At 39.9% G+C, this 26,881-nt stretch overlaps 1 protein-coding gene across 1 annotated transcript in view; it reads right to left on the bottom strand.

Annotated features, from left to right (window-relative positions):
• Positions 1-25,992, bottom strand: part of cnbd1 (cyclic nucleotide binding domain containing 1) — a 40,122-nt gene extending 14,130 nt beyond the window's left edge. Inside the window, exons 1-8 of the mRNA XM_072678793.1 lie at positions 25,895-25,992; positions 25,645-25,717; positions 25,323-25,439; positions 24,091-24,222; positions 5,566-5,711; positions 1,421-1,512; positions 1,170-1,307; positions 226-358 (exon numbers count right to left, since the gene is read on the bottom strand). Coding sequence (XP_072534894.1) covers positions 226-358; positions 1,170-1,307; positions 1,421-1,512; positions 5,566-5,711; positions 24,091-24,222; positions 25,323-25,439; positions 25,645-25,717; positions 25,895-25,898 — 835 coding nt within the window. The 5' untranslated portion in view covers positions 25,899-25,992. The remainder of the gene's footprint in view (positions 1-225; positions 359-1,169; positions 1,308-1,420; positions 1,513-5,565; positions 5,712-24,090; positions 24,223-25,322; positions 25,440-25,644; positions 25,718-25,894) is intronic.
• Positions 25,993-26,881: the final 889 nt, after the last annotated feature.

Here is a 26,881-nt window from a genome sequence, read left to right as displayed (position 1 = left end):
CATTTGAGCTTGGTACTGGAGGAGCTCTTCTCCTGGCACATGATCATATTGCGGCTCTCTCCACGAATAAACTCTTTCATTAAGAATCAATCTGGGTTTTGAGGGCGGAAAGGGATTACCTAATTAAGATGATCATCAGCGCTTGCAGCACAACCTAACACGCAGACGAATTAAAGGAATCTAGATGTCAGTCTGACAACTACACATCAGAAGAGAACAGTTTACCTTGATTGGCAGGGAAAGCCTTGAGCTGGATGAGTTTGGTCAGATGGTTGATAGAAAGTTTAGGCCAGTCAAGATAGAACTGGCAACCTTGGATCAAAGACTCCTTCATTGCATAATCCTGGGCCGAAATATCCTGTAAAAAAAGTACTGTTAATTCTGCTAAAAAAAAATTCTGATTTTAGTGCCAAACCATGACTATGAATCTAAGCCTTTCATTGGGTCATAAATATCCAAACTCTTTAGCAATAATGCTAAATTCTGCTAGCCTCCCTATAGAATTCTTGTAGTACGTTAGCGCAAAGTTAACAGCACTGGAACATTTTTGGATGGATCTATATTAAACATGGATATTTGAAGCTGAAGATAATAAGCTGTTGCCTCTGTTTTATTTTAACAGTTGACTGAATCATGGTAAGGCTATTGCTGATATGCACGGTCACTGACAAAAACTTTATGGACATCAATACTAGGACACCAACACAGCTTTAATAACACCCCATTCTAAATCTATATGCATTCACTTTTAGTTGATCCCCCATTGCTTCCACTATTTGGGAAGACTTTCTACAAGATTTTAGAGTGTATCAGTGCAAAGTTTTGCTCATTCATCCAGAAGAGCATTTGTGAGGTCAGACACTGATGTTGGATGAGAGGGCCTGGGCTCTGTGTGGGCCGGTCAAGTTTCTGTGCTGACATTAATCAGTACTCAGTGACCCCACTCTGTAACGTTACATGGTCTGCCACTTCATGGCTGAGTTGCTGTGGAACGCAACGCTTCCACCTTCTTACAGTACCATGCTGGAAACTGATCTGGCTAATAAGTCAGGTTTAAAGTTTTTCATTAGAAAAAAAAATAATTTGGTGTTTTTATTCAGAAGAAAACACTCACAGTAATTTTCTGCGGTAAAAGATGGAACAATGTCACAACTATGAGGTTTGCTTACCTCCTTCAGCTTAGCATATCCGGAATGGGAGATTTTGAGGATCTCACAGACCTCCAGTGTCAGTGCATATTGCATGATGTTGCCACTGTCTTCAAAATGTGGAGGTTCAAAAGATCCAAAGGAACCTCCTACGCCAATCTACATCAGCAAAGGACAGAAGAAAACTCTGACTCAATATTTGAAGCAAAGCATGCATTTCAGACATTGTAATGTTTATGCAACTGTTGCACAATTACTGTGTGAGCTCTTACTGCAGGCTTCTTCTGCTCTTCTCTTGAGCCTTTTCTGGTGTATGGTTTTACTGAGCCCTTCAGTATCAGGTAAAATCCATTGTGTCCAAATACTGCCAAAAGAGCAATGGTTTTAAAAAGCAATGTGAAAAAGAAATAGAAATGCTTCCAAATGAGTGAGATTTCTAGAACATCTAACAACCATACCATAAGAAACTGATTCAGAAACAATCATCAACTAAACAAGTAATGGATCAGACCACCTTTTGGACTAATATGTGACTCAAAAAGACAAACAGTAAGGTTAAATCCTTTGTCTGACTATGTTAAAAAAAAAAAAGCTGAACATGGTAATAGAACGTACATGGTAATTCATGGCCTTCTGCTTAATCTAAAATTCTACTAAATGAGCTTTGAAAGGATCTTTCTCTATTGCCAATTTCCACATTAAAGACACTGTGAAAGCTGTACAGCCACTGTCTACTCATTTTCTCATCTAACTATTATCAATATTTGTCGGGATGAATTTACTCTGAACTGGCCGAGAAAAAAATGAAAAAAATATTTTCTGTGGAGATTTTTCTATCATTTTTCTCTGTTCGGTTTAAGTTAGGAGGGACTAAATTTGGCACATCTGACATCAAATTGAACCAATGAACCAATCAGAGTTAGCAATGTGTTTAGGTCACCTTCTTCAATTCCACTAGGTCATCTCACCTGCTTCTCCCAGCACACAGTGCGTCCCTATAACACAGCAACACCTGTGTTAATCAGCATAAATTTGCCGGTCATAACGGGTATGTGCTTGCTCATTTAAGCTCCATGCAAAACGCTGTGTTCTAGTTTAAGCTCTGTGCTCAACATACACTACTGTTATGTCTTTCTCTCATTAGTTGCTGAAACAGTGTGAAAATGTTGTCAGCCATGCTTCTGGAAGTTGTTTAGCAGATTCCTACTTCCTACCTTAAATGGTGCAGAACTTACAGGAGGCAAAATAAATAAATAATACATAAATATAACATTACTAACATTGGTAAATGCCTATTCTATGGCATATCTTTAGTATTAAAATAAATCGTTAGACATTTAAACTCGTACACAGGGGCTTTAGGACACTGGCATAGCACAGTAGAGAGGTCTTGTGCACACTCCACATAAGTTACTTTGTGCAGTAGCAGTGCAGAGACACTATTTTCCCTATTACAAGTCAGCATACCATCAACAAGATTTTGAAGGTGTTATTTTAAGGCTCACTTGCACATAAATGTTGCTTTAATGAGGTCTTAATTTGAATCAATATTGTTGGAATAGAGAAAACACAGAGCAGTGCAGAAGGCCTCCAGGCCCAGAGCTGAGAATCACCACTCTAGTACACTATACATATTTGCACACCAAAACCCTAACTACAAATACCACACCGTAATATAGCTTTATGAAAGACCTCCAAACCAGAGGAGAATCTTATATAGAGCTACATACTCGCACGTACAACCGCCCCACACGCTCTTGCTCCCCTCACTCTCTCTCACACACATAAAGTGATGTATTGCCATATAAATCTTTCAGAAACATCCCTTCTGTTTGGATGTACAGTATCTAAGGGGAAGGTCTCCAATATTGAAAGGCTAATAAATAACACTGACCCAAAATCCCAAGAGAAGGTGAAAAAATGTTCTGCAAAAACAAACTCCATCCAGAGCCGACTCCACAAACTCAATCACACACTCCGCACACGTTCACACAAACTTCTCCCACAAAGTGGCCAAGTACAAGCAACAAATTGCCCTCTTTGTGATCCATAATTATCAAGCACCTAAAACCTCCAAGCCATAAACAAATATGTCTTTCAGGCGGCACGTCTGCTTGGACATCATGCAGCTGAATAAATATACCTCCAGATTGCTGAACGCATCCATTATTGACAATCTGGTCTAGACCAATCGATAAAGCATTCGCCATCTCAGAAATACCATCCACTTACAAAAGAGCCACTAACTCCATGAAACCACAGGCTTAAGAGTTTCATTAAATTCTCTTTCCTTTATGTTTTTGCTCAATAATCCTCGTTGGCCGTGTCTGTCAAAATGTGTGTTAAAAACACAGAACAAAGCCCAGCCCTGCTTCACATCGACTCCCACAAATTGAGGCCTGTTATCCACAAGGTATTGGCAGCTCTGAGGCCAAACGCATGCACGCATCAATAAGAAATCATACTCTTCTGTCTGGCCCCTTCATAAGCGCAGCCTGTCAAATAGTGTCCCTCCAATGGCTTGGCGAAACTAAGACGCATTAGGGGAGGCGGAGAAATTGGTGAACGCATTGTGTGCAGGAACATGTAGAAGGAATCACCCGCATTAGAGCAAAATTAGAGATGACATGGCAAACATGACATTACATGAGAGTGATACACCAGAGAATATGCTTGTTTTTTTCTTATTACAACTGTTGTTTCTGGCTAAGAAACCTCTTCAAAAAGTTTGATCAAGTCTCTGTTTCTCTTCTGTCCATTCTCTGCCTTTGTCTATCTGTCAGATTCTGTTCTCCAACACAGTCCATTTCTCTCTCTGTTTTCTGTCTGTTTATTTCTCTGTTTCTCTCTCACACACACTCTGCAGAAGCCTGAGACAGGCCACTAAGACATGATGGAAATGCAATAAACAAGCAAGCAGTCCAAAGGAACTGAAAAAAACTAGAGAGGTGTTGAGATTTAAGCATCTGGATGATGCCATGGCTTCATCTGAGCACTATAATTTCAAAGCCCAATCGTTCTCTGTGCTCTCTGTTTAAAGCATTGCACATTTCTCCACTTATGAATGATCTTCCCATTCAGAACACTTCTTCAATTTTCCCAAAATCCAATGTAGACACAGACTACACTTCAGTTCTGTGTTACTGGACAGGCAGTGAATTATGTATAACCACCAGTGAATAATTAAAAGAAACAGACATAGATAAATCCTCTCTGGCCAAAGCAGACAATACTAGGAGAAGCAAGAGAGATCTATTTGAAGACATTGTATTACTGAAAAAGTAAATGTGTGTGAGGCGGGGGTGTGCAATGTGTGCAATTCTCCAGTTCTTTATATAACAGAAACATTGCAAACCTAATAACTTACATGTTATTACGTGAACAACCATCATCAATTTGGGTCCTGCACAGTTTAGTGATTTCCCTGCTCAAACAATCCTAATTCAACTCAATTTTATCCAGCTGTGCAGGACACCAGCCATCCAGGACTGAACGGAGTCTTGAGACTTCTGCAGTACAAAGTCCAATTCCTCATATTCAATGCAATGCAATTTGTGGAGCTACTATTATCTACATGCTTGATTTGCATGTGTATGTGATAATGTTATAGGCAAGACAGCTCTGGATAATGTATTCAAATAAGCATTTTAAAGGGCATGCTTTGGGAAAGCTGAAAGATTCAGGAAGAATGCATAGCTAAGCTCTAAACAGGGCCATGAGTAAATGGAACCAGTGCAGACGTCTCTCTACTTTTACCATTTCTCTTAACAATCCATAACCCACTTTAGAACGTTATACTACAGCTGGATGATATGTACCTAAACGTCTATCACAATAAAGTCCATAATGGGGCAGATGTGGCCTAAAGGTTAGAGAATGGCAGGATTGGGACTGGATGGTCATCAATCCTCTAGACCAGCAGGAAGTAGGGGTGGTGAGAGTGATGGAACAGTACTTTCTCTTCCACATCTGAGGTGCCCTTGAGCAAGGTGCTGAGATGGCTGCCCGCCACTCCAGGTGCAACTTAATCACTGCCCTAATCACTATTGGTGTGTTCACTGCCATGGATGTATTAAATGCTGGATTCAATTTCACTGGACTGCTTACCAATGTCTATAGAGTAATGGTAGAGGTAAAATAAAGGTAGGATATAATATGATATTCATAGCAAGATGTTTTGTCCGACAAAGAGCAACGTAAGAGTTGAAATGTATCACAAAGTAATGATGTGTCAATCTTATTGTTATTGAGTTTAAGAACTCAATTATTTCCGATTCACTTGTCTAGAAGCAGAGCTGTTTGTGTTGTAGCATTTCTGAGCTTATCATGCTTTCCCCAATATGGCAAAATCCAATTTATGACACATCATCACTGCGGTACTCACTATTATACCTCCCACACCCTAACGCATACTCACAGATCTGGCTGCGGTCCCAGGTCTCCACAATGGCAATAGAGCTGATCTTGTGTAGCTCTTGCTTGGGCAGCTGGGTTGTAAAACAAGGGAACATCTTCAGCATTGTGTGGATAACCTGAAGATCTTTCTGAGATCTCTCTATAGGGCTGCAAAACACAAACACACACAAAGCCATACAATATAAACTTAGGAGATAACTTACATTGACATTAATAATAAAGTTGAAAAGTCTGCAGGACAAATTGATTTAAAATCTATTTTCACCCTTGTTAAAGTATCGCAGAGCTCCTGAGTAATCTTTCCAACTAGAACAGAAATAATAACCCCCTCAATGTTCATTCACAGCTCTGCTGTCTTCTGTGAAATAGCTTGCAGAGTCCATGATTTCAAAGTAGTAAGTAAAGTAAATAGCTTAACCCTTACAAATGCATGGGCGTTTTCTCCAACAGTCAACAGTTCATACATACCTTGGGTCATTCATTGCACAATTACACAACATGACCACCTTTTTATGCTAGCTTTGACATAAAATAATTATTTTGGCACAAAGCTCACAGTAACAGTCAAAGGTGATGTGTTTACTGGATTGGATTTCTCCAACTTCTCCAATTAAAAAAATTAAATTAAATTAAGTGGGCTTATATGGTATGCAGACGTATTAGGGGCTTTTCTATTATCCATTATGATATTTGGCTTGCTATGTCTCTGGAGAGCATGGAGAGGAGGTCAGTCACCGGTGACTCAAGGTATGTATTTAAGATTTAATCTCTAAATTAAGATATAATTATAAATCATGGTGAGTTCTTGATGTCAGCTTGTAAGGTGTGGTGAAGAACCTATGGTCATGTGTTGGGGACTTTCATCCACACTCCCACTAGTCACCCTTCAGTGGACAAATGTCAGGATAGGCTCAGGAGAGTTTACCTACAGCAGGTAGCCAAGGAACCATTCTGCTTCATGATGAGATGGTAATTAGGATGCCACTGCATGTCTGTGTGTGTGTGAGTGTGTGTATCTGTGCTAGAAGGTCAAAGCTATCAATCATACTCCATGTGTGTTTGCATGTACTTGAGCGTGCAAGGTCATGTCAATCTGAAACTAGGCAGCAAATGAGAAGTGACTGCTTATTCCAGCACCTAAAACTTTTGCCCTTTATGATTGCAAGTACTAAACTATGATTGATTTCCATCATATGCTATAAACTCTCAGAAAATGTATAAAAATATCCCAAAGCAGAGGTCAAAAAAGTAATAAAATTCAAGGTAAGATCTCATTCGGATTCAGATAAGCAGTTCCATTTTCTTTGTGTTATCGTTTTTAAACACCCCCAGTTTTTCAGAAGTCCACTGGCAGTGTTGCACAGCCCAGGCAAGCCTGCTTTTCTTTTGCCATTTTAGCAATGGCTTCCTTACTGCCACTTTACCTGTCAAACCTGCAGTTCCAAGTCTTGTCTTCACAGCTGAAACTGACTTGGTCCAGTGTTAATTTGTGCTACAAGCCATGTGTTGTCATGTGAGCCACCTATCACGCAAACTACTGACTCTCAGTAAACATTTCTTCTGATGCTGTTCAGTCAGTTTTCAAGAGCCTTTTGATGGTGTAGGAAAACACACTCATGAGTTATAATGCTCTATCCGTCTTGCTTTGTTCAATGTCTTTTTCTGATCATTATGATAGCAATCCAAACAGGCTGTGTTGTCAGAGTCTGTTCCAACACTGCTTTTATACAGACAGAGGGAATGTAAACTGAAAATCGTTATGCATCAATGTTCAAAGCTTAATTTACTTAGGCCCTTCTTTATTCAATTTACATTATTTTTTAGTGTTTAGTTCATTAGTTTCCTCAAAAGCCCTGGTAGTTTACTGCATACCTTTTGTACCATTTCAAAATTTTCACTGGACTTGAAGTGCTTAAAAAGAAACTGAAAATGGTGGTGTTCTAAAACTTTTGACCAGTAGCATATATAGCACCAAACTCTGAACGACTGCATTAATACACATTAATGAGAGTGCATATACTGCACTCTCAGGTGACTAATAGACATATAAAAAGTAGCGCAGTGCATATTACCAATGTTACTGTTATTAGGCATTTTGCGCTGATGAGTGAATCGAGTCTGAGAAATACAGTATGCTGCCCTTCATTTCAAGGTTCACAAACATCTACGCAGCGCCTAGCACAGCCCTCCAGAGCGCCATCCAGACACACAGCACATTATGCAGGGAGATAATGGGATATTGAATCTCCACTCCATGTCATTTCAGGAGTAGCAGCGTTGCCGCTCTAAGAAGGACACCATTAACATCAACATTATCTGTCATCACCATAAAGACGAGCCTTGCATGTTAATATCCTGTCACATGTTGAGACACTGCAACGTTCTATTTCACCTCATTGAGAGTCATGACGGTGTGTACGGAGCAGGTGCTTGTATTCCAAAGCTGTGGACCCAGGGGAGAGCTCACAAAAGAACTGCCAATGAACATCCTGTGCATGAATCACCATCAGGAATACTTTAAACCAATCCAGCGCACTTTATTTAACAGGAAGTTAGTAAATATCCAGACAAAGCCTAATGCACTGCCATTCTCTTAGACAGCCTGACAATCACATTATGTTGCCTATTAACTGTAGGCTTCTGATAATAAACTGCATTGCTTGGTGGAAGTATTGTTTACTGTGTTTATCATTATAATTAACAAAGTAAATTGAACATTGGCGTAATTTGTCATATTGCATTTGCAGTGTCCATTTGATCCACTCAATGTCACAGTGATTACTGCTTTAAAGGGCCCCTACTGTAAGAAAGTATCATTTTTCTTGAGTTGACACCTGCAATACATACAGTCCAAACACTGAAACTAAGCAGAAAACATCTTGCTTTTAATCCATTGTTATTTATGTTGAAAAAAATGCATGTACATACATTCTTATTGTTATTAGGTATTTTGCACTGATGTGTGAATAGAGTCTGAGAAATGTCAGTATACTGTAAAAGAAAGTTTACTGCCCTTCATTTTAAGGTTCACGCACATCTACAAATCCACTGTACTTAATCAAACATAACAATATCTCAGTCAATCCTAATGCAGAGTTACTCTGTCTTTTATTGCCTAGACGACACAAAAATCAATGAGCCTGTTTCAACCTGACCATCAGATTCAGATTTCACTCGTCTGCCTTAAAAAGCCAGGTGTAAACACCCCCACGACACTTTATGATCGGATTCCGATTGGATTATTCAAACCTATACAATACTAGTGTAAATGGACTGTGATCAGATTCCGCCAGGCAAGCAGAAATACATTGGTTAAAAAATGTGTGTCTGTGTTTGTGCTTATTTACTGGTAGATGAGAGCAGTATTACAAAGTTTGGACCCCTGCAGTATAAACAGTTCAGCACATTTTCTGAGTTGTTAAGGGAATGCAATTCAATCGTTGTTTACAGGAAGTAAAACAGAAGGGAAGTACACTTTGGTGTCTTTGTTTACTCGTGGAAGTAAAATCAGATCTCATCTGGTCATGCAAGGAACGCACTTTGTCTAAGCAGAATCCGGTCAAAGGATATCCAGATACTATCCAGATACAAATCGAATGTTAATGGCAGGTGTAAACAGATCCAGTGTGGCCTGTGCTTGGCATTGCGTTTTCAACAGTGTTGACTGTTTTTAAGAGATGGCAGCTTAGGGGAACTGTGGAAGTCAAGATGGTATCTGGACAACTAAGAACACAATGAGAAAACTGTTCATAAGCTGGAATGACAAGCAAATCAAAACCCCCATATGACTGCCAAGAACCTGCATGAAAATTTAGCTGGGTAGAGTATGGTGCACCACCAGGCTGGTCAGGTGCGTTATTTTATTATTTTTTTTAACTCCTGTATAGTACTAAATAACCCTTTAACCAGGCAAGGGACCATTTAATGATATCAATGTGGCCTCTTATATCAGCCACATGCAGCACACACAAACCACAAATGTTCAAAGTGCAGTTAATGAGAATTGCACAGATGAAAGTTGTGTTTTTTGCTGCTTGCTATGAGTGACTTGAAGAATGTACAGAACACTCCAAACCTGTTGCACTTTGCCGCAGTGTCTTTAGCCTAATTAATCAACGATGCTAGACGTACTGTGTATGATAGCCATCTAAGCTAACTGAAAACAGGGATCAGGGAGAGTTTGGATGGAGTCAACTTACTCTGATTGTTGGCTTTGTTCTCAAAGAGTAATATCACTAAATGTTTTGGAGCTCTAAGGGAAAAACTGCATTACATTTTAGGCTGTGTGCCTGCCCTCTGATGAAACTGGTCTCTCTGTGGATTCTCTCTCTCTCTCTCTCTCTCTCTCTATCCTCTGACAGGTCCATGTGTTTAATATTCATGACTCAAAACAGTTACAGTAAATCACTGTTCCAGCTGAATGGAGCTTATAGCCTATGAAACTTACCTTTCAGCTGACACAGTCTTTCCAACAGTGTCACAAGTTACCAATACAAATTGAGAGGAAAATGATTTCAGCTATTACAAAACAGTGGGTTGCAAAATGAATAAACTACTTAATATTGACAAAGATGACCCACAGAAACACAACTGGCACAGTTTATTTTTGCACAGTTAATTCCAAAATTCATATTAGCTTTTCCATACACTAGCATTAATCATAAATTCTATGTAGATAATAGTAATTGCTATCACTAATCCCTACATAAGTTTCTAATTGGTTTCTAACTGGAGGAAATGTATCAATGTAATGCCATAAAGGACTTAAATAGTTGCATTTTTGAGGGGAAACAGATAATATTTGCAGCAACTTTAGAGCTTGCATGTGGTCTTACAAACAGTGAGGGGGAGCAGAATTGTGAGAGCAGAGTAGACTAAGTTGGGTGCTGGAAGGCCACGTGTGTTGTGTTAAGCACAAATTGTGCCACCGAAAGGACAGTATGAAATACTAAAAAATGTAAAGTACAGACATCTTAAGAGCTTAAGCGCAAACAATATGTAATATGTCTACAGTCTTCAGTATGAGTGAAGAAAAGGTAAAGAGCATGCAAAGGTCAGGAAGCTTTTGTAAGCAGAAAGTATACAAATTCGATACACTTCAGAATTCATTCTGCTACTTCTACCCAGTGTCACTGGCAGCCATACATGCCCATGCTTGACTGCAACTGAAATGTCAGTTCCCATAGCTGACATGATGGATGCGTCAGAAACGGTCAGGAATGAAGACCTGGGCCAATTTGACAAGGAGCATCTCCAAAACGGCAAGGCTTGTGCAGTGCTCCTGGTCAGCTGTAGTAACTACAGGCAGTAGTCCGTGGATGGACAAATTAAAAAATGCCAAAATGCTGTTTGAAGCCCAAAGCTTATTACTATGTGAGGGCAACAAAGACTCTCACGAAGGCTCTTAGGCAGAACGGACAGAAGGGTTACTATGGCACAAGTCTCAGAAATGTTTAATAATGGTTATAGGAGGAATACATCATGACACACAGTAAGTACATCATACCATGCTACTTAGCTGCAGACCAGTCAGAGTGCCCATGCTAAGCCCTGTCTACCATTAAAAGTGCCTGCAATGGGCACACAAGCATCTGGACTGGACCTGGCGCAATGGAAGAAGGTAAAACTTTCTGGTGAGTCTTTTTTTCTTTTACATCACTTGGAAGGTCTGGTACACATGTGCTTTTATTTGTTAAGATGTCCTTTTTATGCAGTTCAGACCGCACTCCAGCAGTGCAATACTTCTCTGTTTCCTCTCCTCTACCTTGTCTTCCTACCTATATTACATCTTTACCCTCTACTCTTAGCCTTTCCTGTCCTTCTGTACTGACTCTGACTCCATTTTTTCTTCCCCTTTTACAGCTTGTTTGTGTTCCCAATCACTGCCCTGGACCTTTGTCTCTCCCTCTACAGTTCTGTACTGTGATCTCTCCAAAGGGTTCTGCACCCCAATAAGATTCTATCAGCTACACTGATAGAAAAAAAAACAAGCAGACAGAGGAAACAAAGAGAATAACGTGCAGAAAGCACATAGCTGGCCTAACCAAAAAAAAAAAAAAACCTGTTTCACTCTGCTTCCTCTGAGCCAGGGTTACAGAGCGTGCTCTGACTCTCCATGACTGCTAGCTGTGCCAGAAACGCTATTACACCCATATCAGGCAGGTTTCAATGGTCAGACGCTTTCAGTACTGTCATTTCAGGCCCAATGGACCGCAAGAGGCTTTGTCTCCTCACAAATAACTGTAATCGCCCTTATCTACAGGCTGGTGAAGCCCTACAACACTATCTTATCGCCCACCAAATTCGTTCCTGTGGACTATCTCCAGAGGACGCATGAGGGAAAATTGCCACTAAACCCTCACTAGCCACTGACATAAATCACTAGTAGAGAGGAGAATTGATAAGGCCTATCTCTCTCCAACTTAAATCCACAAAGCACTTTTTTGGGGAAGGAGAAGGATAGCTAACTTATTTTAAATTCAAAGGGCCATTACGCTTTAAAGATAACAGGGAAATCTTCTTGTGGTAATCAGATCAATCTGCAAGTACAAGTCGTGGTGCCAATAGCCTTAGTTACTGCTTTACTAAAGCGTTTTTTTTTTTTTTTTTTTAAAGAAAAACAAGAAAAAAAAACAAAGGACAAAAAGAAGATTGGAACAAAATCGCTGACCACCTCGTTGACTATATCCATACATGGGCTGCACACCAGCGATAAGATTCCTGCTTCAGCCTTCAATAGCTGCCTTTCCCCCTTATCACACATGTCCAATACTTCTGTTGCAGCTAGGAGGTCTACAGACACCATCCATCATGGACAGCAGACGAGAGGCGTCTGGTATAATGAATAATATGAGAAGAGAAAAACAATGGAAAAGGGGAACTGAATACGAGGTGATTGTCTAATTCTGTCCTCAGAAGTCTTAGGTATTCATATAGAAATCCTCAGAAGACCCAGGTATTGACAGATAATCTTTTACAACACTCATGGACACCCACCAACATCTGTTTGGAGGTGTGGAGGCTGATGTCATGGCTGGGTGGAAAGACCACTAATACATTTAGAATTACTACATATTACTTACACATTTACACTCTTCTTCTCACATCCTGTTCAGACATGAGCCTAACGTAGTTTGGAAGGTCCATGTAAAATGTTCTCGACTGCAGGTCTCTGAAACGTTGGCAAAGATTCTACATAATATGTCTGTGTTTAACATTCCATAAATCTGCCAGGACACAGTAAAACTTACACTAGTTTGCTAGCACCTGATCCTATTAAGGTGCCTGACCTCAAGCTGTCGAGCTGACAAAATGCAGGATGCTGTGGTCCACCTCATCACATCACATCTGTTTATCATATCTTTGGCAGGTACAAAAACTCATTTGGTGGAGAATTCAGTTTGTTCCTCAGTTCTTCGGGTCCCAGCTCTCGAGGAAATGAGACAACCACATGTAAACATGAAGGCACTCTTCTAGGTATTGTATGGGCTGCTGCTCAAGCTGCTCCTGTTTTTCCCTTTTCCCTCTGCAGTATACATTACAGAGTGGGCCTGGCCATTATTATGCTGGAGGAGGTTAACTGCCTGCGATCACCTGGTCGGACAGCGCTACAATGAGCAGAAGAGCTGGCAGCACAACATGATTAATGCAGTGGCTGTTGTTATTGTTTCTGAAGAAAAGAGAAAAGAGATGAGACAGAGAGAGAGAGAGAGAGAGAGAGAGAAATTCAGCAGTAATTCTTTTCCTCACTCTCCCTCAACAGCTGTCAGGGAGTTGGAGCTCCATCTCAGCAGCTGGTTCTGAGGTTTTGGTGCTTGTTGCCAAAAAGACTTGAGTCTTGACAAAACGCCCCTCAAAACACAGATTATAACTATCATAACTCAGTTTAAATGAGACTCCAAAGCCAATGCGAATGTGTGTCATCAAATCCAAGGACATTTTTCTGGACTTCAAGCGTGTGTGAGTGCAGATCCAGCTTTTCTGCACGAACACCCAGCGTCAGATTGTATATGATTCTGCTGTATTGGCAAGCTATACAACATTGTGGAAAACACATTTTCCCCAGCTCGACTGCTGTTACTTCTCATAAGGAGTTTGCACTAGTATTTGGTTCCATGTAAGCTAAAGGTATACTGGGTACACCCTGCAAGAAAGCAATCACTGGAGAGAACAGAGTGAGAGAGTAAAAGAGAGAACTGTTAATTTACAAACCGATACGATTACAAGGACACTAGTGCGGTTCTGTTCGAAGGAGACCAAACAAGTGCCATGAGCATGGGGGAAAAAAGATTGACATTCATGCAAGCTTCAATTCTACTTAATCTAAATCAGGCATTACGAGGGGCCTGATTCTGTCAAAGTCAATGAGTTCATCTATTTAGCTTGGGGACAATTAACTGCTCCAGATGTTTGCATTTTCTGTTCTTGAGGCTGACTGAGGAGACAGGCAGGGAGTCCAGAATGCTGCAGACAGTCTGGTCCTGTACTAAGTTGGACTTTCTGCCTTTCTTTTCATAAGCTCGGATACCACTCCTCGCCTGACGGTAGATTTTCCGAAGCAGATGCTGAAGCATCCATAGCTCCTCCTTTAAAGAAGCTTAGCCCTCAGCACCCTTTAAGCATCAGGAAAGGAGATTTACCACTGCTGTGAGTCACACAGGACACAGACCATTCACAGCCCTAGCTACCCTGTTGATATTTCTGCTGCAAGACTGCCTATTGTTTTTGTTCATGTCTGCTCCTCTTTTCCACTGTGAGAGAACGAACCCAATGAAAAAAAAAGAGCAATCCACAAAATATCTGGTTATTTCCATCTTTTGCATGTCCAAAAATCTGTGTCTAGCTTTCCATATGTGAGTGTCTGGTCTAAGTCACCTGTCTGCCATCAAAACATGATGGATAAGTTGCAGATGTGTGTTCCCATTCTAAGGCATATTGTGGGAAAAATCTTTTGTCATACGTCTCAACTATTAAAACTACACTGCTGGTTCTGGGTTGGACTTAGTGAATAAAATTCAGGCTTGCTCAAGTGTAATATAGTTGCAAAGAAAGTAAGTCAACTGGAATTTCCTGGATTTCTAATTACAGCAGATTAAGATTTTCTAAGACACATTTATAGACAAACACAATGTGACTACACTGATAACACACAAAAAGTTGTGCTTTTCATGTCTTTTATTGAGCACATTGAGTAACAGCCACAGTGCAGGCTAGAAAAAGTAAGTCAACCTCTCCGTAGATGAGATTGGTGGTGTGGGGTTCACAGGTGCTTTGCCCATTAAATAAAGGAACACAAAGCTGTCTCAAAAAAGATTTGTTAGTGTGAACTAATTTTCTAAAGACATTGTGGGAAAGATTTCAAAAGAACTGCTAAAGACCTGGGAGTACATTAATTATACACACTGTTTACAAATTACTCTTACTGTTCTCCCTAGGAGTGAGTGTCCTATCAAGATCACTCCACAAGCACAATGGACTATCCTGAGAGGAGTGAGAAAGAACTCATGGGTAAGAGCAAAAAGACCTACAGAAGACTCAACAATCTGCAAAAATCTTTGTTTGTGTGTCCACCTTAGGAAAAACACAGAAAAATGAATGCTGTTCATAGAAGGAAGTTCCACAGTGTTTCTGGGGAAATGTTCTGCAGAGAGATGAGTTGAAGCTGAAGAGACGATGGGTGATGCAACAAGACAATGACCCAAAGTGTCCAAGCACATCATTTAAATAATGGTTGAAAAAGAAGAAATTGTGTGTTTGAAATGGTTTAGCCAGTTTTTACCAATTACCTGAAACACAGCATCCCAGATATACTGATGAACTGAAACACATTTGCAAGGAGGAATGGTATAAATTCCTCCTCAATGTTATCCAAATCTCATTTGCAGGTACAATCAAAGGTGATTGCTGCTAAAGAGGGATCTACCAGTTTTGTTTATCAGCAATCAATGCTGAAATTCAGGTGCTTCCAAAGGTTAACTTACTTTTTCTTGTAACTATAAGTTAGAAGAACCTTAAGCAGTTGCTTTTTCTTTGTCAGCCACCCTTTGCTACCTTACGGTTGGTGACTTGGCTAGTCATATGGATTGTCACAACACTGGAAATGTGAAACTACAAAGTAATTTAATACATTTTCAAGTTAAGCCTGCAGCTCACAGGCAACAATTTGCCTTCATTTTTTTATCATCATAACATATGGAATGCTACGAGCATAAGCAACTGTGCCTCTGTAAAATACTACTGACTTAAGGCTTATCAAAAATGAATGTGCGAATAGCAACAGTAAAGCAACTGATGATTAAACAAAACACTACCTCATTTTGAATTCAGTTCAAGTCAGCATCCATTTTAACAGCTAAACCCCAAAAGTAATATGTCATCATGACAAACTTTCAAACAGCGGATACATCACTGGTCTAGATACTCTGGTCTGATAGAGAGCTGGCCAAACATTCCCCCAGCATCCGCGTCTCAGACACAAATCTCCAGAGCTTTATAAATGACCCTGCTTAAAGAAAGTCCGCCAGAGACTAAACACCAAAAGTACTTAACATACTGCAGGACATACAGATTGGAAATCAAATGAAGGATAATGATGCCAACCAGAGAAGTGGTAATCACATATACTGGAAGTTTTTGTACAGACAGACTTTGTTTGGCCTCCTTTGATGAGCATTCACTTATACAATGTTCACAACAGAAAACCCAATAATGGAAATCGTTAACACAGAAGTGATGAAACCATGTAAACACCCTTATGAACATACTGTCATGAAATGTTGTGGCTTTCAGCCACTTAAGCTGCAAGCTTTTTATTCACTTAGAAGTCTTAAGACCTCAGTAACTACTATATAACTACATTATACAATATGTATTAATGAGAGCAAACAACTGAAACTAGGTTAAATGATTTTTCCCACCCCAGATAAGTATGAGGACTGTTGCAAAAGGGGAAAACCATTCCGAATGGAAAGTATTGAGGAGGGATGTGGCACAGATTCATATAGAGAAAATAAATATATGAGCTACAACAAAAACAGTAAGGAAAAGTGCAGACAAAGCACGTTGTCCTCTCCGGTTTCCTTCATAAAACAAGGCAAATGTCTTCTTGTTGGCTTGTGCATCAAGGGCCTTCTCCCCAGCCCGTTACCACGGCTGCCTGGCCGAGGGGACACAGGGCGGGGCACAGCACGGGGGGAAGCCAAGCGCTTCCTGCCCCCAGTGCTGGCACACAGAAAGGCTCTCACGGGAACAGGGCACAAGAGCAGGAAGTGTGTGTGTGTGTGTGTGTGTGTCTGTGTGTATGTGTGTTTGTGTGTGTGTGTGTGTCAAGTCTCTGTGCCAGGCAAGCACAGTTAGACCCCACTCCCCATGGTTCTGGATGGGGAAATCTGGCTTTATGGCAGGAACAGATGTAAAAACATGCAAGGACACACACAAGCAACACATAAACTCACCAACACACACACATACACAACCATGGTATACACACAGTGATCCATGGAACTGGATCAAAAATAAGATCACATCATCATCAGATGACCTATTCAGCAGACGAAAGGACTTCAAAAGGAGGGCTGCGGAAAAGGCAGCAGGGTGCAAGTGACACACTCAAAATACACATAAACACACACACACAGAGCCCTCCTTCTATTATACAGGTTATGATGTCATACACTACCAAAACAAAACAGTTTATGATATCTGTAGTGTGTTTACCTTCTCAAAGCCACCCATCAGGAGCCACCTCTGACATTTGACAAAGATCCAGTTCACTTAAAAGAAGTGGTATAACAGTGCTGCCCCACAGACCAGAAGGGAACAATGGTATAGAGCAATCAACGTGCCACTGTGGACCAATTTCCCTCTATAATGAACACGTTCCATCACCTAATACAGTCAATGCCATGACATCTCGCTAGTGTCATCCGAGCCAAGCATGGTTATTCCTACTATTATGTAGATGGTCATAATATTCTGAAATGACTATGTATATCATGTAGAATTAATGGTAATGAATGTACATGAATAACAAACATAAAATTTTTTCTTTGCTTATTTTTAGTTTTACATAATAAATAAAATCGCAATCCGGTCTTATTCTTGTCTCGGTTGAAAGTGTCATAATCTTGTCTTGGACTCGATATGTCCCGGTCTTGGTTTTGGCTCAAGAAGCCCTGACTACAACACAAGTCCATAGACGTCTATTACATTAGCCTTGTAACTCCAGTGCAAACTTCATACAGAAAGGATTAAGAGTGTAACGATTTCAATACGTATTAAAAAATCTGATTTGAAACAGTGAAACTCTGACACACCCCTTACTGATACACCCCTTAGTGTCCTCCAAGGGTCGCTCATATATCATCTTTTATGTAAACCACTATCTAAATGCATCTTATCAGTGAGGGGCAGGGAGGGGGAGCAGCTTATATAATGTTATGCAGGCGCCAATGCTCGAATGACCAGCCTCTTAATAAATTAATTCTAAATGGTTGTAATTTTTGGGCATGGTTTTGGCACAGGTGACAATGAAAAGGCTCTATTTGAGGACTTTTCAATAAAAGCGTTCTGTGTTTTGTATAATTGTATAATTACTGCACTTCTAAATCTATGGAATTTTCTATGGAATATTAGAATTTTCTTTATGGTTATTTTCCTAGTGCAAATGCATATCAACTTTACAGGTGAAGAAAAAAAAACTGTTAACTTTTAATGGAAGTGTATGTAAAAAGTAATTCTGGAGCATTTCTATTGGCCCAGTCATCATGAAATGTAAAGAACAACTGCCAAAATAATGTTATGTCAAAAAGTGAAAAACAGCAAAAGTGAAGATACAAGGTTTTATATGTGATAGAGATGGATTCTGATATTTGAATTTTGTGAATAGTTACAAAATATGTCTTTGTTGGTCAGCTACATTTTAGAATTTGATTCTTGCTGGACCATTCCTTTAAACTCAAATACCTCTCAACTACACCATCACAATCTTGTTAGCTAATGCTATTTCCACATGGTGGAAAGAGACACTGTACCTTTGCAATAATGCTCACGGCAAAGCAGACAGCATAGCTCCGCTGGGGCGTCCTGTCTCCTCCCCTCTTTTTAAACATAAAGGTGACCCTGTTTCCCCTTTATTCAAGACTCATCTTTCAAACATACTCATACACTGATGGATTACAGTTGGCATATGTAACCCAGATATCTATATAGTGAGCTGGAAAAAAGAGAGAGAAAGAGGGAAAAAAAGGCAAGCAACAGCCCACGGCAGCCCCAGGCAAGCCAGCAGATCATAGAGGCAAATGCAGAGAGGAGATTAGCTCAAAGCCCATCCGTATGGGGTGGAAGCCATGCATGCGAGGAACACCTTCCAGTGCCCTTCACCTTCCTTGTATTGTTCAGAGACTCTGCCTCTCTTGTCTCGGAAAAGGCTTATAAACGTTTTGTGTAGTAGCTACTATAAAAAAAGAGACCCATTTTCTTTAAACACCCATAGTTCATCTTCATAGAAAAGAGCTGTTGAACCATGCTAAGCAATCAAATGTTTGTTTGAGTTGTCATGGTTGTATATGTAACCCCTGCCTTTATTCTAGAACCAGTGATAACTGTTTAGGACTTCAGGGGTGCATATTTGATTCAAACAAATTCAACTCAACACTTTTCATTTTCAATGTAAAATAAAGCTGAACATACAGCATCCCTGTAGCAGCTGACTAGGGTCATTTGGTACAGATCCCAAGGGAAGCTCTGGTCCTGTTTGTGTGATTTGGTCCGAATGTCAAGATGTTGCCTCCTCTCTGAAATGGGTTATTTCAAAAGTTTTATCTTAAAAAGTGGAAAACATTACATTTACAGTTAAGGCATTTATCCAGTGTGACGAAATGCTTCACTCCGAAAATACCCTTAGGTAGCTTGTATAGACTAGGATCTGAAGAGACCCCTTAAGCCTACATACTACTAAATACAAGTGCCTTCAGGTCAACTTGGTGACCATAAAACTTTACACAATACTCTCAGAAAAGGTGGGTTTTCAGTCTACGTTTGAAGTCAGTGAGCGACTCTGCTGTTCGGACACCCAGGGGAAGTTATAGACTAGGATCTGAAGATACCCCTTAAGCCTACATACTACTAAATACAAGTGCCTTCAGGTCAACTTGGTGACCATAAAACTTTACACAATATTCTCGGAAAAGGTGGGTTTTCAGTCTACGTTTGAAGTCAGTGAGCGACTCTGCTGTTCGGACACCCAGGGGAAGTTCGTCCACCACTTCGGTGCCAGGACAGAAAAAAGACTGGCTGCGTGTCTTCCATGGCACTTGAGGGATGACGGGTCAAGCTGAGCCATACTTGAAGCTCGAAGGGCTCTTGGTACTGACCGGCTTTTGACCACTGCCATCAAATACAGAGGGACTGGTCCATTCTTGTGCAACGTCAGGGTTTTGAATCTGATGTGGGCAGCAGCTACAGGAAGCCAGCTGCATTCTGGATAAGTTGCAGGGGTATGATGGTGCACAAAGGGAGACCAGCCAGAAGGGAGTTGAAGTAATCAAGTTTTGAAGTGACAAGAGACTGAACAAGTACCTGGGAGGAAGGGTTGAATAATCCGGATGTTGAAAGGGAGAAATCTGCATGGCCGAGTCAGATTGGCGACATGGCCTGAGAACGATAACTGATCATCCATAACTACCTCAAGGCTTTGTGCTTCTGTAGATGGAGTGACCAGGCAAGATCCTTGTGAAGTCCTGCATGTAAAAATACATCCAAAATATTTGGACAGTAACAATTTCTGGAATTCTGCTTCTGTACATCACATCAATAGACTTGAAATGAAGCATTTGAGATGTAAAAACCTATGAAACCTTCAACTTTAAGGGATCTAACATAAATATAACATTAACCATGTAGGAATTACAGCCACTTGTTAAACATCAGCCCCAAAGAACCTGAAAGAAGATGGAAGATAACTAAAGTGGGCAAAAAAATCTCATCACAACATCTAGTCAATTCAAGAACACTCTCAAGGAGATAACTGTACCATTGTAGAAGTCAACAATTAAAGAGATGCCTTCATGAATGTAAATACCAAGGATTTACTTTAAGGTGCAAACCAATGATAACACTAAAGAACTGAAAGGTCAAATTGCAAGAAAGCATCTGAAAAAAAGCCTGCTCAGTTCTGGAAACAAGATTTCTTGGACAGATGAAATCAAGATTGGTGTGAGTGATCCAAACCATACGACATCATCTGCCAAACTCGGTGGAGGCATTATTATGTCATGGGCATGTATGGCTGCCAAAAGAACTGGGTCACTGGTAACTGCTGATAGAAGTAGCAGGATAAATTCTAAAGTGTATAGAGCTATACTTATAGCTCAGATTCAGTCACATGGTGCACAGATGGTGCTTCACTGTACAGATGGATAATGACCCAAAACATAACGCAAAAGCAACCCAAAAAAACATAATTTTCTTACATGGCTGAGACAAGTCACCTGACCTCAACCCAACTGAGCACTTAATAAAGATAAAACTGAAAGGCAGAAAGACCCACAAACAAGCAGTAACTGAAGGTGGATAGTAAAGAAGTAAGGAAACTCAGCATTTGTTGATGTCCACCAGTTCCAGACCTCAGGCAGCCATTGACTGCAAATTATTTGCATCCAAGTATTATATAGCATAGTATATAGTATTAATATATAAATATTAATAATACTTCTTATATTTTTAATTATGTTAGTTCGCCTAATAATTTGAGCCTGTAAACATGGTGGGACTATGTCAAAAGGGTCTGTAAATCCTAAACAGTTAGTAAATATTTGTTACTCTCCAATCACATCTTCCTTTTAAATCCACAAGTACAAATATTGTGTCGCTATTCAAATACTTATGGACGTGACTGTACTTACAAATACTGTACATTTAGCATTAGGAATTTGAGACTTGCAGATGTCATTCCCAATACTCTACATCAGGGGTGGGCCATTTCGGTCCTGGAAGTTCCAGATTCCTGCACAGTTTTGTGCTTTTCCTGCCCAAGCACCCCTGATTCAACTCACCTGTTAATTGCCACGTTTAGTTGGTCTGTTCATGTAGTGCTTTACTCCAGCCCAGGAGCTCTGTTGCCCACCTCTGCTCTAGATGTTTCTTCAGTTTGCACAGCTTTGTCAAAAGATTTGACGAGGAAAAGTGTTTCTTTTAAAAAGACAACACTCGCCTCTGTGAAAGCTGTCAGTGATTAATGATGGCAACCATTATCTACGTGTATTTAAAAATCACAGCCTTCGCCTTTTTTATGTCCTTCTGGCATTGTGGGAAACACATCTGTAAACCTCCCAGTGGTTAAACAACCCAAATGACTTCCCAGGCTCCTAAGTGCATTACTTAAGTCTAATGTGCAATCAACCTATTACCCACAGCGATCAATAGAAGGTAGATCAGACTGCCTCATGGAGAGAGAGCACTTTGCTGCTTCACACAGTACACATGGCATGGTGTAGCTCCGTTTTTTAAAAAAGAGCTGTGTGGGGCAGCAATTTAAGTCTGAGCGTGGCACACAGCCGTGGCAGGAGCTTTGTTCACATTAATGCTCACCTACGGTGTGTTATCCCCCTACTGGCTCCTTACTGAACAACCTCAGCGGACACAGCCTGAGAAAAACCAATAAAGCCCACGTACAGGAACCCTTGGTGTATCAGTGAATGGAAAGGAGAGATTAAATATAAAATAAATAAAAACGCTTGTGGCTAAAGAATCAAATTCACAGCATTGGGAGTAGCTGAGAGAAAATGTGTGCACAGTGCAGTCACAATGGACAATGAGCACAGGGGGTACGCACACACACTCTTAAAAATAAAAAGGATTATTTGAGTGATGCCATAGAATAACTAACAAAATTATTAACAAATATAAACTAAATAATAAACTATAAACTAAAAAATAATTTAAAAAATAATTATTTAAAAAAATAGTATTCGTTTGGTTTTATTGTGGAAAATCCTTGACAGCAAGTGAAGATTCTTTAGATCTTTAAAATGTTCTTCACCCTCATACACCTCCATTATAAACACATATTCTATAGGAAACCAAAAGTGGTTCTCTTATGGCATCACTCAAAGAACACTTTTTTTCAAAGAGTGCAGGGGTCAAATACAAGTACACTATATGAACAAATGTATACACATTACACCTACAATCCACAGGCATTAATATGCCCCCCCTTTGCAGCTCTAACAGCAGGTTTGGAAATCTGCAGTTACTGAGCCAGCAGAGCGTTGGAGACTTATGTATGCACCTCAGCACTCGCCGACCCCACTCTGTAACTTAAGGTGGTCTGCCACTTCATGGTTGAGTTGCGGTGGTTCCTAAACTCTTCAACTTTTCAATAATACCAATTACAGTTGATGTTGGAAATGGAAGAATTGGAAGTAATTTCGCCAACTGTTACACCGGTGGAATCCTATTTCAGTACCATGCTCAAATTCAGCTTTTTAGAATGACTGATTGTTACACAATATGTGTGTAAAGACAGACTGCATGGCTATGTGCTTGATTTTAGACAGCTGTGGCAATGGGACTGAATGAAACACCTAGATTCAATGATTAAGAGGTGTATCCAGTTAAACAGTAATTCCAGTAAAGTAAAATAGTGGCCCAAAGGCCCAAAGTGCCCTGTCAAAATGAATCAATTGAACACATTCATTATAAAAGATTTTGCAAAAGATTCATGCCCTCTTGATTTCTATCCAAAAATACCAAAGTACTCGCAACAGATGGCATTGAATAATGAATCCTCCATAGGTCATACACTTTTCCCATTTGCCAGTGCATAATGTGGCTGCCTTAGCAGTGGGTTAGTCATCTCTAACAAAACAAAGAAAGTAGAAGACATGATCTCTTTGCTGTTAGCTGGGAATAAAATTTACCCGTGAACTGGAATAGCTCACTTTTGCCACATTATTTGCTGCTATCAAATTTAGCAGAGATATTTTTTCATTATTCTGTGTATGTGTGTGTGTGCTGTATTATGCTTTTGTGCTTAATGTGATATAAACAGGGTCCTGCTGAGAATGAAATCTTCTGGTAAATGGTCCTGTATAATTATTCATTTTCATTTAAAAAATGAAGAAATTTATGAGTCTTTATCTGTTTACCAGAGAAAACTGGAAGTGTAGAAGAATTACAGAAAGAGGATTCAGAACCCTGGAAAAAAGGTGTTTGACTGCCCTCAACTGGATGAATTGCTCACAGCAGCTTTTTCACTGTGTTTTGTTTTCTCTCAAGCACATCAAGGACAGTCAATCTGTGTTAATGTATGTTCAATATATATATATATAATATATATATAAATGAATATGAAAGCCACAGTGAAGATACAGTGCATTATATAGACTGGAACTAAGAGAGATCTACATGTGACAATAGATCAGTACCTCCAAATCACACATTTAATCACTTGCATCTGCTATTCACCAAGTCATGTGTGGTACTGTGAATGCTTGTAGTCTGTGCACACACTGGAAAAAATACTTACAGCTTTTTGAGGGCTTTGATTACATGGTTGATGAGCATCTCTTGAGTCTCATGTTTCTCCTGAGGCTGATTCCTGTTCCTCCCCTGAGGTACCTGGTTATCTAAGGCTTTAAACCTCTGTGGAGTATGGCTGCTGAGAGGAAAAGCAACCAAGCAGCTCAGTCTTATAGTTATTAACAGCATACAAAAGTACAAGAGCCACAAAAAAAAATCAGAAATACATATACATCTTTACATAACTACAAAGCATCTGCAAATCGTGCAAAGTAGGAGGAAAGTACCATCGAAAAGGACTGCCATATTGTTAGCAGCCCCATGAAACCAAGCACCCTGCAGTCAAAATTGCCTTAACCGGAGATCATGACATTGTTTTAGTGGTAATCATTGTGGCATTTGCCATTTAAACCAGCCCATGAATAACTCCTTGGCAAGCTCTTTACAAGATGCCCCAGCTCCAACTGAGAGCGGATCTATATTCAAGCCAATTAAAGGCATGACTCATATGTCACTACCCACAATAACATTCATTTCTACAGGCCTGCCAGCCTGTTCCTGCACTGTAAACATTACTCAATCTATACGAGTGGGATTGTTATGGGGCAGCTTTGACTGACAGGCAGCGGCTCTCTGCGTCACGCCTCTCCAGGGGAACAGAGCGAGGCGGCCCACGCTCCTTTTGTCTGAAATATCCTGTTTGTGGCTTTCTTTTTTAGCTACCGGATAACGCACACAATAATCGCAAACAATGCGGAACAATTCCAAGAACAAAGAGAAACACGTCCCTGTCATTAGCCATTTTTAATGCAGAGGGATAACTTGACTAAGATTTTCAAAAGCATGCCACAAATACAGCTTTGAAATGACGCATTTAACATGTTGATATCTGGTTTTGAAATTGTGAAGTCAGGAAGACTATTCTAACAGGACTGATCGGCGTCCCACCACTGTTAAAGATGAAATGGCGGCAGGTGCACTAGACAAGGCCTGGTACTTGCAGAATAGAGTGTTTGATGTTGCAGTACAGAGAACCTGACCCCCTGACAGAATGTCTAACCTGGATCAAATTGAGGTTAAGTGCTTTGCTCGAGGGAACTGTGTAAAGTCCATTCTCTATGGTACCAGCTACCTAAGCCACAAGCATCCATCCAGCCAGTCAGTTAGTTAGTACCCCTAACCACTGAGACACATTTCCACTAGCCTACAATATTTGTTACTATCAGTCATAGTACTCACATGTTGCCCTCTCGACCCAGTGGGATCACAGGTGGAATCTTTTTTGGCCGCAAGAATATCCTATGATAGGAATTCATGAATTCTTCATGAGCCTCTTTAGAGGACTGAGAGAGCCTGCTACAGTAAGAAAAATAGGAAAAATTACAATAAGAACAATTCAAACTACAGTCAAAGCATTACCGTATGGCAGCGAGATAAAACATCACCATGTTTTAGGATTACAGTAATATATTTTTATATTGATTTCAGGGAGAGCAATACTGAAAACCACTCTCAATAATCTATAGGCCATTTAAGGCCTGTGCTGTGCCAGATGTCTTACCCATCGCTTAGGCCGCTGATTCTGCACAAGGCTCTCAGTTGGGTGTAGTTAATGCCAGTTATCCTTTGCTCATCTGTGATAGAATTGAATAGCTACATTTGGTGTCATTGCATCCAGCTCTTTAAGCAGGTTTGCGAGCATTACTATTAAAAAAGAAATATTAAATAAGAAAGCCAACATTACAAAATATTATCAGAAGGCTGAAGTTACTGCGACGTTTTAAGCGCACGCACGCGTCTATTTAACGTACCCATGTCGATTCCCAGGCGTTCCTGAGTGAACAGGCAACACACAAACAAGTACAGGTAGTTAGAGACGAGGATAAACAGCAGGGCTCAGGCTGGACTCCGTGTTTGGGTTACAGTTCCACTTGCTTCTCTAGTTTGCCTTCACTACTGCACCACATAGTCGAGTGGCTGCCATTTCCATGGCAGTGTAAAGACAACGTGAAACAACGCTGTAAATAATGTAAAGGTTGTCCCCACCGCCTCCTGCTCAGTGATTGGCTAGAAGTGTCCCGCATCCATCGCTAGGATTGGTTAGTGGTTCATTAGCAGCCCCAGTTCCCGTGGTAACCGACGCTGTGTAGAGTGCTGGACGTCGTTTTTTCTCTGTCTATTAGTGTGAACTACTTTGGTCATTTTACTAAATAATAATAATATAAATAATAATAAAAAAAATAGCAGCAGTAGTAGTAGTAGTAATAATAATAACAATAATAATAAATGATAATGATAACAACAATAACAATAATCACAATAAAATAATACTAACACTAATAATAATAATCATCATCATCATAAAAATATGATAATCATAGCAACAACTATATACTAATAATGCTAATAAGATAATGATGATGATGCTAGCTTAATGGCAATAATAATAATAACAATAATGAAAAATATGATGATGTCAACAACAATAATAATTATGATAACAACAATACACAATAATACAACTAATAACAATACACAATAATAAAATATAATAATGTTATTGTTTGGATGGTAGTTTGATTATAGCCCAGGATGCAGGGATTATCTGAATGTGTGGTGAAGAAATACAGTTTTAAGTCTAATATTATTAACATTAAATTGGCAAATGTAAATTTAATTTATGAAACACAAAATGCTCTACATACAAATAAAAAAGCCTATTAAATATGAAACATAAATATACAGTTTATATATGTCATATATATATGTCAGAAAGACATTTCTCGTATTTAGTGGTA

The sequence above is a fragment of the Salminus brasiliensis genome, chromosome 5 (assembly GCF_030463535.1).
Source record: "Salminus brasiliensis chromosome 5, fSalBra1.hap2, whole genome shotgun sequence".
In the NCBI taxonomy this organism is placed as follows: domain Eukaryota; kingdom Metazoa; phylum Chordata; class Actinopteri; order Characiformes; family Bryconidae; genus Salminus; species Salminus brasiliensis.
The sequence above is the reverse complement of the archived record's forward strand: the minus strand, read 5'-3'. Positions and strand labels throughout refer to the sequence as shown.